The following is a 15671-nucleotide window of genomic DNA, read 5'->3' as shown; positions in this document are numbered from 1 at the left end:
CAAAGTAGTGATCAACAAACGATGAGAACGCAAAATGAAACGAGTGTATAAACACAGGTGAGCAAACACAGGAGCGAAAACAAGTCTTTACAAGCAGTGAGAAAGTAAACAATCCGCGATCAGCACGATAAATTAAACACTAGAAAAAAAATGCATGGAGATGCAGATAGCTATCGCGCGTAGTGAGTGGGCGGGGTGAAATATGCCACTCCAGTGAATGCACACAAATGGAAGAAATAATAAAAACTCAGAAATAAAGCAACGAGTAGTACACAAACAGACAGACACAATTGGGAGCACAGCGAGCTAAATAGCAAAAATCCCGAAAGCACTAGCGTACCGGATGCACAAGAGCACAGACAACTTAATTAACAATGAATAAAAATATAATATCCGAGTAAAAAACCGAGAAACACAATGAAACGATAAAGAAGCAATAATAAACAAAGGAATTTAAATTTCGGTTACGCTAGTGAGGGACGCTCCCAGTAGATGGCGCTGCGGAGCGATGAGCGTCCGCAACGCGAAGCATCCTGAATAAAAGGGGGAGAACTCAGGGCGGGGAAAGGAATGAAGGGTACCTCAACCAATCAGGCGGCAGCGTCAAGTTGACCGGCAGGCAGATGTGGCAGTGCAGCTGGCTGGACGGCTACGTAGACGGTCGCTGAAGAGATGAGGCAATCACCGCGTCCTCGACCTTGATTTACGATGAGACCATTATGTCAGCGGCTCGCGCGGGAGCATTAAGCTGATAAGAACAGATACTACACTTTGATCTTAGCCAAAAGGCCGAGAAGCGATAGCGAGGGCTGTCCCAATTTTTCGGAAAAGCAGCCCCGGGTGCGCCCCGGCGCGGTGGAGGAGGGGGCCGAAAATCCCAAGATCGGGCGAACGGCGGGAGTTTCGGCTCGCGCGGAAGAACGAGACGCTGCCGGCGGCGACTCCACACTGGCGGGTCCCGGGGAGCACCGAATATCCCAGCGCGAACGCATCCAGCCCGATAGCTTGCCTCTTGGGAAGGGGGACGGAGCGGTTTCCTCCTAAATAGTATCCCTCTCTGACGATAGATGGCGCCACATGTCCCCCTTTTCTCTGGACTCCGTGTTTTTTTCCGAAAGTGCGTCCGCTTAACTTTCTCCCCCTTCTTGGGCCTTCCCCGCGACAGATTCCGACTTGCCGTCGCGCGAATTCGCCGGTTCTTCCGGGAGCACTTCGCTCTGGTGCAACCCCCACTGTCTTCCTCCAGGTCAAAAACTAGAAATCCGCCCGATCGCACGAGACGCAACCTGAAGGAGCGGCGAGCGTCCGAACGTGGACGTTCAGGGCGCATTGCGTTGCTCCGACGCGGTTCTCCGCTCATGGACGAAGAGATCGAAATGATCGAAGATCGAAATGACGACTTCTCAAAATACATGCGCGCTTGCAACCGTCCAGTTTGTAATGCTGACGATGACAAAAGTAGCCTTTCTCGTTCTCCCGCCGCCCACCTCTCGGGCACTAAGACTGGTTTTTTTTTCTGTCGAAAGCTTGGGGGGAATCCGGCAGCAGGAAACACCGCTACTCACGTAAAAAAGTGCACTCTTTGACAGTGAACGGGTTAATATTTGTTTTTTTTTCTTCCTCTTCTGCTGAGGTTACCCAAAAGGTAAGTGATCGTGTCGCTTGGGGAAACGGAACAGGGGACTCGGCTGGATGCAGGAGGCACAGACACACAAAATTTTTTTTTTTTTTTTTATTGAAGTAAGAAGTTTTATTACAGAGAATTCACATCACACAAGTAAAGTACAGCAATCTCATTGTAGTATTGAATGATTTCTACTCTTTATACATTGGGAGTGGGCCGAATCCCGCAAGTAGTGCAATAGCGGGCCGACCCGTGGCGAGGGCGGAATAAATTCCAGACCGCAAGCCTCAGTTCAAAAATTAGTTTAATATCGTACTGTCCAATGGACAGTGTATCAGATATTAAGCTGATAAGAACAGATACTACACTTTGATCTTAGCCAAAAGGCCGAGAAGCGATAGCGAGGGCTGTCCCAATTTTTCGGAAAAGCAGCCCCGGGTGCGCCCCGGCGCGGTGGAGGAGGGGGCCGAAAATCCCAAGATCGGGCGAACGGCGGGAGTTTCGGCTCGCGCGGAAGAACGAGACGCTGCCGGCGGCGACTCCACACTGGCGGGTCCCGGGGAGCACCGAATATCCCAGCGCGAACGCATCCAGCCCGATAGCTTGCCTCTTGGGAAGGGGGACGGAGCGGTTTCCTCCTAAATAGTATCCCTCTCTGACGATAGATGGCGCCACATGTCCCCCTTTTCTCTGGTCTCCGTGTTTTTTTCCGAAAGTGCGTCCGCTTAACTTTCTCCCCCTTCTTGGGCCTTCCCCGCGACAGATTCCGACTTGCCGTCGCGCGAATTCGCCGGTTCTTCCGGGAGCACTTCGCTCTGGTGCAACCCCCACTGTCTTCCTCCAGGTCAAAAACTAGAAATCCGCCCGATCGCACGAGACGCAACCTGAAGGAGCGGCGAGCGTCCGAACGTGGACGTTCAGGGCGCATTGCGTTGCTCCGACGCGGTTCTCCGCTCATGGACGAAGAGATCGAAATGATCGAAGATCGAAATGACGACTTCTCAAAATACATGCGCGCTTGCAACCGTCCAGTTTGTAATGCTGACGATGACAAAAGTAGCCTTTCTCGTTCTCCCGCCGCCCACCTCTCGGGCACTAAGACTGGTTTTTTTTTCTGTCGAAAGCTTGGGGGGAATCCGGCAGCAGGAAACACCGCTACTCACGTAAAAAAGTGCACTCTTTGACAGTGAACGGGTTAATATTTGTTTTTTTTTCTTCCTCTTCTGCTGAGGTTACCCAAAAGGTAAGTGATCGTGTCGCTTGGGGAAACGGAACAGGGGACTCGGCTGGATGCAGGAGGCACAGACACACAAAATTTTTTTTTTTTTTTTTATTGAAGTAAGAAGTTTTATTACAGAGAATTCACATCACACAAGTAAAGTACAGCAATCTCATTGTAGTATTGAATGATTTCTACTCTTTATACATTGGGAGTGGGCCGAATCCCGCAAGTAGTGCAATAGCGGGCCGACCCGTGGCGAGGGCGGAATAAATTCCAGACCGCAAGCCTCAGTTCAAAAATTAGTTTAATATCGTACTGTCCAATGGACAGTGTATCAGATATTAAGCTGATAAGAACAGATACTACACTTTGATCTTAGCCAAAAGGCCGAGAAGCGATAGCGAGGGCTGTCCCAATTTTTCGGAAAAGCAGCCCCGGGTGCGCCCCGGCGCGGTGGAGGAGGGGGCCGAAAATCCCAAGATCGGGCGAACGGCGGGAGTTTCGGCTCGCGCGGAAGAACGAGACGCTGCCGGCGGCGACTCCACACTGGCGGGTCCCGGGGAGCACCGAATATCCCAGCGCGAACGCATCCAGCCCGATAGCTTGCCTCTTGGGAAGGGGGACGGAGCGGTTTCCTCCTAAATAGTATCCCTCTCTGACGATAGATGGCGCCACATGTCCCCCTTTTCTCTGGTCTCCGTGTTTTTTTCCGAAAGTGCGTCCGCTTAACTTTCTCCCCCTTCTTGGGCCTTCCCCGCGACAGATTCCGACTTGCCGTCGCGCGAATTCGCCGGTTCTTCCGGGAGCACTTCGCTCTGGTGCAACCCCCACTGTCTTCCTCCAGGTCAAAAACTAGAAATCCGCCCGATCGCACGAGACGCAACCTGAAGGAGCGGCGAGCGTCCGAACGTGGACGTTCAGGGCGCATTGCGTTGCTCCGACGCGGTTCTCCGCTCATGGACGAAGAGATCGAAATGATCGAAGATCGAAATGACGACTTCTCAAAATACATGCGCGCTTGCAACCGTCCAGTTTGTAATGCTGACGATGACAAAAGTAGCCTTTCTCGTTCTCCCGCCGCCCACCTCTCGGGCACTAAGACTGGTTTTTTTTTCTGTCGAAAGCTTGGGGGGAATCCGGCAGCAGGAAACACCGCTACTCACGTAAAAAAGTGCACTCTTTGACAGTGAACGGGTTAATATTTGTTTTTTTTTCTTCCTCTTCTGCTGAGGTTACCCAAAAGGTAAGTGATCGTGTCGCTTGGGGAAACGGAACAGGGGACTCGGCTGGATGCAGGAGGCACAGACACACAAAATTTTTTTTTTTTTTTTATTGAAGTAAGAAGTTTTATTACAGAGAATTCACATCACACAAGTAAAGTACAGCAATCTCATTGTAGTATTGAATGATTTCTACTCTTTATACATTGGGAGTGGGCCGAATCCCGCAAGTAGTGCAATAGCGGGCCGACCCGTGGCGAGGGCGGAATAAATTCCAGACCGCAAGCCTCAGTTCAAAAATTAGTTTAATATCGTACTGTCCAATGGACAGTGTATCAGATATTAAGCTGATAAGAACAGATACTACACTTTGATCTTAGCCAAAAGGCCGAGAAGCGATAGCGAGGGCTGTCCCAATTTTTCGGAAAAGCAGCCCCGGGTGCGCCCCGGCGCGGTGGAGGAGGGGGCCGAAAATCCCAAGATCGGGCGAACGGCGGGAGTTTCGGCTCGCGCGGAAGAACGAGACGCTGCCGGCGGCGACTCCACACTGGCGGGTCCCGGGGAGCACCGAATATCCCAGCGCGAACGCATCCAGCCCGATAGCTTGCCTCTTGGGAAGGGGGACGGAGCGGTTTCCTCCTAAATAGTATCCCTCTCTGACGATAGATGGCGCCACATGTCCCCCTTTTCTCTGGACTCCGTGTTTTTTTCCGAAAGTGCGTCCGCTTAACTTTCTCCCCCTTCTTGGGCCTTCCCCGCGACAGATTCCGACTTGCCGTCGCGCGAATTCGCCGGTTCTTCCGGGAGCACTTCGCTCTGGTGCAACCCCCACTGTCTTCCTCCAGGTCAAAAACTAGAAATCCGCCCGATCGCACGAGACGCAACCTGAAGGAGCGGCGAGCGTCCGAACGTGGACGTTCAGGGCGCATTGCGTTGCTCCGACGCGGTTCTCCGCTCATGGACGAAGAGATCGAAATGATCGAAGATCGAAATGACGACTTCTCAAAATACATGCGCGCTTGCAACCGTCCAGTTTGTAATGCTGACGATGACAAAAGTAGCCTTTCTCGTTCTCCCGCCGCCCACCTCTCGGGCACTAAGACTGGTTTTTTTTTCTGTCGAAAGCTTGGGGGGAATCCGGCAGCAGGAAACACCGCTACTCACGTAAAAAAGTGCACTCTTTGACAGTGAACGGGTTAATATTTGTTTTTTTTTCTTCCTCTTCTGCTGAGGTTACCCAAAAGGTAAGTGATCGTGTCGCTTGGGGAAACGGAACAGGGGACTCGGCTGGATGCAGGAGGCACAGACACACAAAATTTTTTTTTTTTTTTTTATTGAAGTAAGAAGTTTTATTACAGAGAATTCACATCACACAAGTAAAGTACAGCAATCTCATTGTAGTATTGAATGATTTCTACTCTTTATACATTGGGAGTGGGCCGAATCCCGCAAGTAGTGCAATAGCGGGCCGACCCGTGGCGAGGGCGGAATAAATTCCAGACCGCAAGCCTCAGTTCAAAAATTAGTTTAATATCGTACTGTCCAATGGACAGTGTATCAGATATTAAGCTGATAAGAACAGATACTACACTTTGATCTTAGCCAAAAGGCCGAGAAGCGATAGCGAGGGCTGTCCCAATTTTTCGGAAAAGCAGCCCCGGGTGCGCCCCGGCGCGGTGGAGGAGGGGGCCGAAAATCCCAAGATCGGGCGAACGGCGGGAGTTTCGGCTCGCGCGGAAGAACGAGACGCTGCCGGCGGCGACTCCACACTGGCGGGTCCCGGGGAGCACCGAATATCCCAGCGCGAACGCATCCAGCCCGATAGCTTGCCTCTTGGGAAGGGGGACGGAGCGGTTTCCTCCTAAATAGTATCCCTCTCTGACGATAGATGGCGCCACATGTCCCCCTTTTCTCTGGACTCCGTGTTTTTTTCCGAAAGTGCGTCCGCTTAACTTTCTCCCCCTTCTTGGGCCTTCCCCGCGACAGATTCCGACTTGCCGTCGCGCGAATTCGCCGGTTCTTCCGGGAGCACTTCGCTCTGGTGCAACCCCCACTGTCTTCCTCCAGGTCAAAAACTAGAAATCCGCCCGATCGCACGAGACGCAACCTGAAGGAGCGGCGAGCGTCCGAACGTGGACGTTCAGGGCGCATTGCGTTGCTCCGACGCGGTTCTCCGCTCATGGACGAAGAGATCGAAATGATCGAAGATCGAAATGACGACTTCTCAAAATACATGCGCGCTTGCAACCGTCCAGTTTGTAATGCTGACGATGACAAAAGTAGCCTTTCTCGTTCTCCCGCCGCCCACCTCTCGGGCACTAAGACTGGTTTTTTTTTCTGTCGAAAGCTTGGGGGGAATCCGGCAGCAGGAAACACCGCTACTCACGTAAAAAAGTGCACTCTTTGACAGTGAACGGGTTAATATTTGTTTTTTTTTCTTCCTCTTCTGCTGAGGTTACCCAAAAGGTAAGTGATCGTGTCGCTTGGGGAAACGGAACAGGGGACTCGGCTGGATGCAGGAGGCACAGACACACAAAATTTTTTTTTTTTTTTTTATTGAAGTAAGAAGTTTTATTACAGAGAATTCACATCACACAAGTAAAGTACAGCAATCTCATTGTAGTATTGAATGATTTCTACTCTTTATACATTGGGAGTGGGCCGAATCCCGCAAGTAGTGCAATAGCGGGCCGACCCGTGGCGAGGGCGGAATAAATTCCAGACCGCAAGCCTCAGTTCAAAAATTAGTTTAATATCGTACTGTCCAATGGACAGTGTATCAGATATTAAGCTGATAAGAACAGATACTACACTTTGATCTTAGCCAAAAGGCCGAGAAGCGATAGCGAGGGCTGTCCCAATTTTTCGGAAAAGCAGCCCCGGGTGCGCCCCGGCGCGGTGGAGGAGGGGGCCGAAAATCCCAAGATCGGGCGAACGGCGGGAGTTTCGGCTCGCGCGGAAGAACGAGACGCTGCCGGCGGCGACTCCACACTGGCGGGTCCCGGGGAGCACCGAATATCCCAGCGCGAACGCATCCAGCCCGATAGCTTGCCTCTTGGGAAGGGGGACGGAGCGGTTTCCTCCTAAATAGTATCCCTCTCTGACGATAGATGGCGCCACATGTCCCCCTTTTCTCTGGTCTCCGTGTTTTTTTCCGAAAGTGCGTCCGCTTAACTTTCTCCCCCTTCTTGGGCCTTCCCCGCGACAGATTCCGACTTGCCGTCGCGCGAATTCGCCGGTTCTTCCGGGAGCACTTCGCTCTGGTGCAACCCCCACTGTCTTCCTCCAGGTCAAAAACTAGAAATCCGCCCGATCGCACGAGACGCAACCTGAAGGAGCGGCGAGCGTCCGAACGTGGACGTTCAGGGCGCATTGCGTTGCTCCGACGCGGTTCTCCGCTCATGGACGAAGAGATCGAAATGATCGAAGATCGAAATGACGACTTCTCAAAATACATGCGCGCTTGCAACCGTCCAGTTTGTAATGCTGACGATGACAAAAGTAGCCTTTCTCGTTCTCCCGCCGCCCACCTCTCGGGCACTAAGACTGGTTTTTTTTTCTGTCGAAAGCTTGGGGGGAATCCGGCAGCAGGAAACACCGCTACTCACGTAAAAAAGTGCACTCTTTGACAGTGAACGGGTTAATATTTGTTTTTTTTTCTTCCTCTTCTGCTGAGGTTACCCAAAAGGTAAGTGATCGTGTCGCTTGGGGAAACGGAACAGGGGACTCGGCTGGATGCAGGAGGCACAGACACACAAAATTTTTTTTTTTTTTTTTATTGAAGTAAGAAGTTTTATTACAGAGAATTCACATCACACAAGTAAAGTACAGCAATCTCATTGTAGTATTGAATGATTTCTACTCTTTATACATTGGGAGTGGGCCGAATCCCGCAAGTAGTGCAATAGCGGGCCGACCCGTGGCGAGGGCGGAATAAATTCCAGACCGCAAGCCTCAGTTCAAAAATTAGTTTAATATCGTACTGTCCAATGGACAGTGTATCAGATATTAAGCTGATAAGAACAGATACTACACTTTGATCTTAGCCAAAAGGCCGAGAAGCGATAGCGAGGGCTGTCCCAATTTTTCGGAAAAGCAGCCCCGGGTGCGCCCCGGCGCGGTGGAGGAGGGGGCCGAAAATCCCAAGATCGGGCGAACGGCGGGAGTTTCGGCTCGCGCGGAAGAACGAGACGCTGCCGGCGGCGACTCCACACTGGCGGGTCCCGGGGAGCACCGAATATCCCAGCGCGAACGCATCCAGCCCGATAGCTTGCCTCTTGGGAAGGGGGACGGAGCGGTTTCCTCCTAAATAGTATCCCTCTCTGACGATAGATGGCGCCACATGTCCCCCTTTTCTCTGGTCTCCGTGTTTTTTTCCGAAAGTGCGTCCGCTTAACTTTCTCCCCCTTCTTGGGCCTTCCCCGCGACAGATTCCGACTTGCCGTCGCGCGAATTCGCCGGTTCTTCCGGGAGCACTTCGCTCTGGTGCAACCCCCACTGTCTTCCTCCAGGTCAAAAACTAGAAATCCGCCCGATCGCACGAGACGCAACCTGAAGGAGCGGCGAGCGTCCGAACGTGGACGTTCAGGGCGCATTGCGTTGCTCCGACGCGGTTCTCCGCTCATGGACGAAGAGATCGAAATGATCGAAGATCGAAATGACGACTTCTCAAAATACATGCGCGCTTGCAACCGTCCAGTTTGTAATGCTGACGATGACAAAAGTAGCCTTTCTCGTTCTCCCGCCGCCCACCTCTCGGGCACTAAGACTGGTTTTTTTTTCTGTCGAAAGCTTGGGGGGAATCCGGCAGCAGGAAACACCGCTACTCACGTAAAAAAGTGCACTCTTTGACAGTGAACGGGTTAATATTTGTTTTTTTTTCTTCCTCTTCTGCTGAGGTTACCCAAAAGGTAAGTGATCGTGTCGCTTGGGGAAACGGAACAGGGGACTCGGCTGGATGCAGGAGGCACAGACACACAAAATTTTTTTTTTTTTTTTTATTGAAGTAAGAAGTTTTATTACAGAGAATTCACATCACACAAGTAAAGTACAGCAATCTCATTGTAGTATTGAATGATTTCTACTCTTTATACATTGGGAGTGGGCCGAATCCCGCAAGTAGTGCAATAGCGGGCCGACCCGTGGCGAGGGCGGAATAAATTCCAGACCGCAAGCCTCAGTTCAAAAATTAGTTTAATATCGTACTGTCCAATGGACAGTGTATCAGATATTAAGCTGATAAGAACAGATACTACACTTTGATCTTAGCCAAAAGGCCGAGAAGCGATAGCGAGGGCTGTCCCAATTTTTCGGAAAAGCAGCCCCGGGTGCGCCCCGGCGCGGTGGAGGAGGGGGCCGAAAATCCCAAGATCGGGCGAACGGCGGGAGTTTCGGCTCGCGCGGAAGAACGAGACGCTGCCGGCGGCGACTCCACACTGGCGGGTCCCGGGGAGCACCGAATATCCCAGCGCGAACGCATCCAGCCCGATAGCTTGCCTCTTGGGAAGGGGGACGGAGCGGTTTCCTCCTAAATAGTATCCCTCTCTGACGATAGATGGCGCCACATGTCCCCCTTTTCTCTGGACTCCGTGTTTTTTTCCGAAAGTGCGTCCGCTTAACTTTCTCCCCCTTCTTGGGCCTTCCCCGCGACAGATTCCGACTTGCCGTCGCGCGAATTCGCCGGTTCTTCCGGGAGCACTTCGCTCTGGTGCAACCCCCACTGTCTTCCTCCAGGTCAAAAACTAGAAATCCGCCCGATCGCACGAGACGCAACCTGAAGGAGCGGCGAGCGTCCGAACGTGGACGTTCAGGGCGCATTGCGTTGCTCCGACGCGGTTCTCCGCTCATGGACGAAGAGATCGAAATGATCGAAGATCGAAATGACGACTTCTCAAAATACATGCGCGCTTGCAACCGTCCAGTTTGTAATGCTGACGATGACAAAAGTAGCCTTTCTCGTTCTCCCGCCGCCCACCTCTCGGGCACTAAGACTGGTTTTTTTTTCTGTCGAAAGCTTGGGGGGAATCCGGCAGCAGGAAACACCGCTACTCACGTAAAAAAGTGCACTCTTTGACAGTGAACGGGTTAATATTTGTTTTTTTTTCTTCCTCTTCTGCTGAGGTTACCCAAAAGGTAAGTGATCGTGTCGCTTGGGGAAACGGAACAGGGGACTCGGCTGGATGCAGGAGGCACAGACACACAAAATTTTTTTTTTTTTTTTTATTGAAGTAAGAAGTTTTATTACAGAGAATTCACATCACACAAGTAAAGTACAGCAATCTCATTGTAGTATTGAATGATTTCTACTCTTTATACATTGGGAGTGGGCCGAATCCCGCAAGTAGTGCAATAGCGGGCCGACCCGTGGCGAGGGCGGAATAAATTCCAGACCGCAAGCCTCAGTTCAAAAATTAGTTTAATATCGTACTGTCCAATGGACAGTGTATCAGATATTAAGCTGATAAGAACAGATACTACACTTTGATCTTAGCCAAAAGGCCGAGAAGCGATAGCGAGGGCTGTCCCAATTTTTCGGAAAAGCAGCCCCGGGTGCGCCCCGGCGCGGTGGAGGAGGGGGCCGAAAATCCCAAGATCGGGCGAACGGCGGGAGTTTCGGCTCGCGCGGAAGAACGAGACGCTGCCGGCGGCGACTCCACACTGGCGGGTCCCGGGGAGCACCGAATATCCCAGCGCGAACGCATCCAGCCCGATAGCTTGCCTCTTGGGAAGGGGGACGGAGCGGTTTCCTCCTAAATAGTATCCCTCTCTGACGATAGATGGCGCCACATGTCCCCCTTTTCTCTGGACTCCGTGTTTTTTTCCGAAAGTGCGTCCGCTTAACTTTCTCCCCCTTCTTGGGCCTTCCCCGCGACAGATTCCGACTTGCCGTCGCGCGAATTCGCCGGTTCTTCCGGGAGCACTTCGCTCTGGTGCAACCCCCACTGTCTTCCTCCAGGTCAAAAACTAGAAATCCGCCCGATCGCACGAGACGCAACCTGAAGGAGCGGCGAGCGTCCGAACGTGGACGTTCAGGGCGCATTGCGTTGCTCCGACGCGGTTCTCCGCTCATGGACGAAGAGATCGAAATGATCGAAGATCGAAATGACGACTTCTCAAAATACATGCGCGCTTGCAACCGTCCAGTTTGTAATGCTGACGATGACAAAAGTAGCCTTTCTCGTTCTCCCGCCGCCCACCTCTCGGGCACTAAGACTGGTTTTTTTTTCTGTCGAAAGCTTGGGGGGAATCCGGCAGCAGGAAACACCGCTACTCACGTAAAAAAGTGCACTCTTTGACAGTGAACGGGTTAATATTTGTTTTTTTTTCTTCCTCTTCTGCTGAGGTTACCCAAAAGGTAAGTGATCGTGTCGCTTGGGGAAACGGAACAGGGGACTCGGCTGGATGCAGGAGGCACAGACACACAAAATTTTTTTTTTTTTTTTATTGAAGTAAGAAGTTTTATTACAGAGAATTCACATCACACAAGTAAAGTACAGCAATCTCATTGTAGTATTGAATGATTTCTACTCTTTATACATTGGGAGTGGTTACAAGTATTTACAGAAAAATAGATAGCAGTGGATAATGAGCCTATATAGATGGTACATAGCAAGGTGACAATCGTTAAATCCAGCTTTGAACAAAATCCGTGGACACAGAAACGCGAATTCAAGCGCGGAACAAAGATTTTATCAATGAAGAAAGTCCGTAGTTCGGGAAAAGTCCAAAACCCGCAGGAAAGAGAAAGGGGCACCAACAGGAGCGCAGCCGGACGGGACACGGAGGAGACCATTGGATCATCTAAGCGGCAGCGGTGGTGACAGCGGCAGCGGCAGATCCGTACTGGCGGACGTTAGTGATGTGTTCCGTGTAGATGTCACGTGACCACGAGATTGTGTCACTGACACAGAGTTTCCTCATTAACTTGAGGTAGGACCGAGAACACAGCGATTGGAGGCACTTGTCGTTTTTGGGGTCCCAAGTACCCAGTGCGCCGACAAGGACGGGAACAATTTGCACATTGGCAAAAGAAGACTTGAAAAATTCCGCTGTGGGCTGGTACTTCTGGAGCTTGGCTTGACGGGCAGTTTCAAAAGCTGCAAGACGATTCTCGAAAGGGATGGTGACATCTAAGATGAGAACGGTCGAGCCCTTCTGAAGGACCAGGTCCGGGCGAAGATTGGAGGGGTCCACTTGCTGGTTCTCGCCAAGGATGGTGAATCTTGTGGCGGCAGCCTTCTTGATGCGGTCGACGATGGCGTTGTGTCTCCTTTGGTAGGCCGCGCTGTTCCTCATGCAGTGCTCCAGGACGTGCGGAAGTGTTTCCTGAGTCCCAGGGCACCTTCTGCAGCCGGAGTCAGCTCCTCGCTTCCATGGCTTTGCAGCATTTAAGGGCAGCAGGTTCAGCCGGGCACGGTGGACAAATCTCCAATCCGCGAACCTGGTGTAGGCTCCATTGGGGAAGAAGTGGGAGCTGGCTGGAGATGCGGCCACACACTCCAGAACTTTACCCTGGTTGGGACAGGCGAGAAGCTTCGCTGCATGTTCCTTGCGGGTCATATCTCTGGTGACTTTGAGGACCCTTCTGCGGTCAAGCTTCCTCAAGGTTGATCCACGGAAAGTGATCTCTGGAACTCCATCTGGGAACGACCAGGTGATTCCGATGCGACGCGATGCACAGCGAGTCCTTGCCCAGAGGTTCGAGACGTCGTTAGACGTTTTCCGGAAAGGACCATCCATTGAACCTGAAAGGTATTCTCCAAGGAGCTCAAGGGTTGGAGGAGAACGGGCTCTTTTTTGGACGGCATCCTTCAGGTCCTGGAGCGCAAGGTCGGCAACGGCAGAGTCGAGGGAGGTCAGCAATTTAAATGCCGAATCTACCAGATGCAAGTCCGAGTCCTCGGCGAGTAGGGGGATTCCTAGACAGCCAGACTTCCTGTGGCCATACAGGTAATCATTGGAGGCCCGGGACGGGAGGCTGAGGGTGTCCTTGAGGGGTTTCCTGAAGTGCTGGTCGATCTTGGTCCAGGCTTCTTTTGGGAACGTGCCCATTCTCATGGCAAACTGCAAGGACGGGAAGAAGAAGGATTTCATGGCGTCGATGCGCTGCCAAGGGGCAAGCTTGGAGGAGCAGATTTTCTGGCCGATGTTGATGGCTTCGTTGAGGGAGGAAAAGTCCGGCACCAAGTTGAAACCAACGGGTTTCCCCAAAAAATGCTGGAAATCGCTTTCCTTAAGGCTCCTGATAGGCTGGTTGTCCAGTTTAAAGGCAGTTGCCCTCGCACCGACAGGCGTAGCACCAGAGAAGTGCAAGGTCGCTGACTTGCCCACGCTGAGTTGGAGGCCAATCTTCTTCAGGTCCTCACTAAGCGACGAGAGTGAAGCTTGTAGACGGGCAGGATCCTCATCCAGCAGAACCAGATCATCGGCAAAGGCCAAAATGCGGTGGGAGCTGCAATCACCTTGAATCCGACGGATGGCTGGGTCCAGGGCAAGGTTGAAGAGCATGCCGCTGAGGGGACAGCCCTGTTTAACCCCCGCGGAAATCCGCACGGCATCAGTCACGCCTTCAGTAGAGAGGAATCTCGTTGAGCAGTCGGAGTAGATGTCCTTCACCAGACGCAAGAGAGTAGGCCCAGCGCCGCTTGCTTCAACTGCTTTGAAGATGGCATTGTGGGATAGGGAGCCGAACGCGTTGGACACATCCAACCAAGCCACGCAAAGTTCAGACTTTGCCCTACGTGCCCTTGACAGACTACTTTCCAGAACAAAGTTGTGATCAAGGACCCCGTCATGGGGGGTGAAACCTTTTTGGCACGGCGAAAGGACTTCATTCGAGGCGCACCAGGAGGTCAGGCGAGCCGTGATGCACTTAGTGAACAACTTGTACGATGTCTGGGACAGGGCTATAGGCCTCCAGTTCCGCGGGTCTGCGGCATCTCCACCTTTAGGGATAAGAATGGTTGTAGAATCCTTCCAGCACGTCGGGATCCGGCCGAGACGAAGGCAGGTGTTGAAGATCTCAGTCAGGACGACTGCGTCTGGGTCAGCACTCTTCCAGTGTTGGTACGTTAGGCGATCTGGACCTGGCGCAGAGTTCTCCGCATTCCTCAGAGCCTTTTTCACTTCTGCCACAGCGAACAGGTCGGACAAGGGATCTTCAGAGAAGGAATTGGACGAAGGAAAGAAGCTCTCGTCACACTCACGGGGCGACCAGTTTTCCTCATTAAAACTTTACCAGGACATCAGGGGGAATGGAGCAAGTGTTCCCTTCGCCTTGCGTGATGAGCCGGATAGCACGACGACGGTTTCTCCGGTAGAGCTTTTGGAGAGATCTTGCGTCTTCAACATCAGGGCGACGACGCTGGCTACTGGAGGAGGTAGACGGAGCTGGAAGCTTCACGAGGACTTGCACCTTTTCTACAATCCGCTCCATGACATCCGAGAACTCCTGGAAGGAGGAGGCAGAGGGCCGCTCACGCAGTGAAGATAGGACCGGGAGGAATTCTCCTAGTGGTGAGTCGTCAACCTGGACGTCATGGTCAGGGCGTTGGGGAGGTCGAGACTTCGGAATTAGTCGCACTGGACGGAGCATCGAAGACGTCTTCAAGACCTTCACTACCGCTTGAGGGGGGGAACTGAGAGCTGACGCTTTCCGTCGAGGTGAGGCTGGAAGGGGCGGCTTGAGAATGGGTGGCGGGAACAGGACTGGCAGGCTCCAGAGCTTGGCCTGACTGGAAATCTTCCTCTGTAGCATGCGGGGTGGGAGGCGATGGCAAGAGAAGATTCTTCCACGGGGGGAGCAGAGTCCATCGGAACGGCAGGGGCGGAGGGCGCAGAGTTCGACGAATCGGCAGGAACAGTGGAAGGGAGAGTCCTGGTTGTTCGCGGCTGAGAAGAATTTGCGACTGACAGGGCCGGCGCGGCATCCTTGGCTCTTTTCCTCCGGTGGTTATTCAAATGGTTTCGCAACCCACGCTTCGACGTCGTTGAGAAATTGCATTCTCCGCACTTAAAGGGGTGGTCAACTGCAGGCGGTACTACCAAAGGGAGATCAGCCAGGCAGGAATGGCTTGAGGGTCTGTCTGTAGTCCTTGCGTGGCAAAACGAGCACCAGATGGCAGTAGAGGCGATCTCGATAACGTGGTCTAAGGACAAATGACGTATTAACGATCTTCTGATTGCTAGTCCAAGACGGGGAGTAAAAGCTGCGGGTACAGCCCCTCTCACAGCATGACAACTCATGGACGAAACGGTAGGTGGAGGTTTAGGCAGTCACCATTACGGCCCTGGGGAGGGGGCAGTAGGTTGTAGTTGTCTTCGTCGCCGGTCGGGTCTAGGAGAGTGACCGAGTTTTGGGGCGACATCCTGGGGCAGAGACAGTGGAGTTTCGGAGGCCTGGATGACTGGAACTTGAGCGGATGGGCTGGGAGGACGGTATGGCTGCGGCTGGAAGCGGCTGACAGCATCTCTTCTTTCCTCGAGGAAGGCCTCCAGGGCAAGCTCGGCAGATGTCGGGACGTTGCTTCCCGTAGCGACTCCAGCGGATTCAATAGTTAGCGCAGCCGGTTGAGGAGGCGGGACCGATGTCACGTCATCAACTTCG

At 52.6% G+C, this 15671-nt stretch overlaps 1 protein-coding gene, 8 non-coding genes and 1 pseudogene across 9 annotated transcripts in view; all 10 read right to left on the bottom strand.

Annotated features, from left to right (window-relative positions):
• Window positions 1-667: 667 nt before the first annotated feature.
• LOC129230757 (U2 spliceosomal RNA) lies at window positions 668-801 on the bottom strand (annotated as a pseudogene).
• A 1029-nt stretch (window positions 802-1830) lies between these two features.
• Window positions 1831-2023, bottom strand: LOC129230805 (U2 spliceosomal RNA). Its single transcript, XR_008581206.1, has one exon. It is a non-coding gene; the product is annotated as a U2 spliceosomal RNA (small nuclear RNA).
• A 1029-nt stretch (window positions 2024-3052) lies between these two features.
• Window positions 3053-3245, bottom strand: LOC129230804 (U2 spliceosomal RNA). The gene has a single exon (XR_008581205.1). It is a non-coding gene; the product is annotated as a U2 spliceosomal RNA (small nuclear RNA).
• Window positions 3246-4273: 1028 nt separating this feature from the next.
• On the bottom strand, window positions 4274-4466 carry LOC129230803 (U2 spliceosomal RNA). Its single transcript, XR_008581204.1, has one exon. It is a non-coding gene; the product is annotated as a U2 spliceosomal RNA (small nuclear RNA).
• A 1029-nt stretch (window positions 4467-5495) lies between these two features.
• On the bottom strand, window positions 5496-5688 carry LOC129230801 (U2 spliceosomal RNA). The gene has a single exon (XR_008581202.1). It is a non-coding gene; the product is annotated as a U2 spliceosomal RNA (small nuclear RNA).
• A 1029-nt stretch (window positions 5689-6717) lies between these two features.
• LOC129230800 (U2 spliceosomal RNA) lies at window positions 6718-6910 on the bottom strand. Its single transcript, XR_008581201.1, has one exon. It is a non-coding gene; the product is annotated as a U2 spliceosomal RNA (small nuclear RNA).
• A 1029-nt stretch (window positions 6911-7939) lies between these two features.
• Window positions 7940-8132, bottom strand: LOC129230799 (U2 spliceosomal RNA). Its single transcript, XR_008581200.1, has one exon. It is a non-coding gene; the product is annotated as a U2 spliceosomal RNA (small nuclear RNA).
• Window positions 8133-9161: 1029 nt separating this feature from the next.
• LOC129230798 (U2 spliceosomal RNA) lies at window positions 9162-9354 on the bottom strand. The gene has a single exon (XR_008581199.1). It is a non-coding gene; the product is annotated as a U2 spliceosomal RNA (small nuclear RNA).
• A 1029-nt stretch (window positions 9355-10383) lies between these two features.
• Window positions 10384-10576, bottom strand: LOC129230797 (U2 spliceosomal RNA). The gene has a single exon (XR_008581198.1). It is a non-coding gene; the product is annotated as a U2 spliceosomal RNA (small nuclear RNA).
• Window positions 10577-11866: 1290 nt separating this feature from the next.
• LOC129230404 (uncharacterized) overlaps window positions 11867-15671 on the bottom strand; it is a 9003-nt gene continuing 5198 nt past the window's right edge. The window contains exon 2 of the mRNA XM_054864802.1: window positions 11867-14223. Coding sequence (XP_054720777.1) covers window positions 11867-14223 — 2357 coding nt within the window. The remainder of the gene's footprint in view (window positions 14224-15671) is intronic.

This window comes from Uloborus diversus, chromosome 9, assembly GCF_026930045.1.
Source record: "Uloborus diversus isolate 005 chromosome 9, Udiv.v.3.1, whole genome shotgun sequence".
Classification (NCBI taxonomy): Eukaryota; Metazoa; Arthropoda; class Arachnida; order Araneae; family Uloboridae; genus Uloborus; species Uloborus diversus.
This window is presented reverse-complemented; position numbering and strand designations above follow the sequence as displayed.